We start from the raw sequence: 1,813 nt of genomic DNA, 5'->3' as shown, positions 1-1,813 counted from the left end.
TATACAAATAAAGCTGCCTTGCCTTGCCTTACTCTTCTGTTTTTTGTTAAAGTTTTCTTTTTGAGCATTTCTTTTCTCCCTTTTATTAGATATTGACAGTGGATAGACAGGAAAGGTAGAAGAGAGACGGGGGATGACAAGCAGCAAAGGGCCACAGGTCAGACTCGAACCTAGGCCTCTGCAAAGGACTCAGCCTATATGGTGCGCAAGAGAGAAAAAAAGAGATCGCACTTTGCGATTAGATCAATCGTGCAACCCTAGTGCCAAAGACTTCTGTAAATTGAGTCACAGACTAGAAAGTTATATTTGTATTCTATCTGCAGTGGCTTATTTTCCCATAGTATGGTCTACTGCATTATTGAAAGGACCTTTAGTTTCTCAATATAATATTGTCTTAAGAGGATACTTGCGTTTTCCAGGGGCCTCTGTTCCCTTTGTTGAGCACAAAGCATATTGATGTGGTAAACCCATTCTGTTGCCATTCATTAACAGTGACTCATGGTTCTTGCAGACATTTTCCCAAGGCCTGTGATGCATGGGAAGACATTCTGGTTGATCACCCCACCGATATGCTGGCTCTCAAGTTTGCTCATGATGCTTACTTCTACATGGGAGCCCAAACCCAGATGAGGGACTCTGTGGCCAGGGTGCTGCCCCACTGGAAACCACATATGCCTTTGTTCAGGTACAGAAGACAGCTTGCATTGCAAAGAAATACTTTGGATTAGGGCTGGGTGTTGCCAATGACTTCCCGAATCCATTCCGATTCACAAGGTCATGATAACATTTCTGATTTGGTACCAACATGTATCAATTATGGGATCAATTAGGTTAGGGAAATATCAGTTACAATACCATTTTGTTTGGATATAAAAGAGATTCACAGAATGTGGTTGTAAATAATACAAGCTAGAAGCGACCCTTAATTTTTTTTATTTTTAATGCACCAGGTTAATTTTTACATTAAAAGATTTGACGCCCAAAAAGTCTGTTTCTAGTGTATCTATAAAAAGATCAATTTCGGGATATTATTCATCAATATAAGATTACTCAAACAAAGATCGATTGTAACCCACCCCTGTTTTGGATAACTTTTGTAATAGAAATGCACCTATTACAACTTTCAGGCCGATTCCGATTTTTCATTGAGTTTGATCTGCCGATACTGATTTTAGCCGATTCCGATTTCTTATTTTCTTTAAGCACACACAAATATTTATTTTCTATCTTTTCTTTAATAGTACATTTTACATTTTGCATAGAACATTTTTGAACAAATAAAGTAGAACAATATAAATTACTCTTGGTGTGGGAAATTCACACACATCTAACGTGCAATGTTATGGAAGAACAATTTCCTTCTTTTCACATCCAATGTCCAACTAAACAAATTTGATATATTTAAACGTCTGTATGTAATGAAAACAGGGAAAACAGGTAATGGCAGTAAAATAATATATTAATAATAGGGCTGTAATCTCCCAGTCGACTAGTCGATCTATTTATTGGTCGATACGTTCTGGCTCGACCAAAATTCTGATTGGTCAATTTTTTGCTGTGTTCATTTCATAAGGTGGAAGCATAGAACGTTACGGTCTATGGGTGGAAAGTGCTTATTGCTAATGGGGGTGTTTTCAGAGCATCCCTGTTTCACAGGTAACTGTCTTCAGAACACCCCCCTTGTTTTCACTTTTTTGGATTAGCCCGACCCACTGGGGACAGATTGAAGTAAGAACTAGAAAGCCTTGGTTTAGTGGTTTGCTGAATATTTATTTAACTGTGAGTGTTTAATTTCCAGTCAGTCCTCCTCTAC

The 1,813-nt window shown here is 38.1% G+C and overlaps 1 protein-coding gene across 3 annotated transcripts in view; it reads left to right on the top strand.

Annotated features, from left to right (window-relative positions):
- Positions 1–1,813, top strand: part of ttc38 (tetratricopeptide repeat domain 38) — a 15,662-nt gene that overhangs the window by 3,724 nt on the left and 10,125 nt on the right. For all 3 annotated transcript variants that reach the window (XM_032524028.1, XM_032524027.1, XM_032524029.1), the window contains one exon: positions 512–685. In XM_032524028.1, coding sequence (XP_032379919.1) covers positions 512–685 — 174 coding nt within the window. The remainder of the gene's footprint in view (positions 1–511; positions 686–1,813) is intronic.

The sequence above is a fragment of the Etheostoma spectabile genome, chromosome 8, assembly GCF_008692095.1.
Source record: "Etheostoma spectabile isolate EspeVRDwgs_2016 chromosome 8, UIUC_Espe_1.0, whole genome shotgun sequence".
Classification (NCBI taxonomy): domain Eukaryota; kingdom Metazoa; phylum Chordata; class Actinopteri; order Perciformes; family Percidae; genus Etheostoma; species Etheostoma spectabile.
This window is presented reverse-complemented; position numbering and strand designations above follow the sequence as displayed.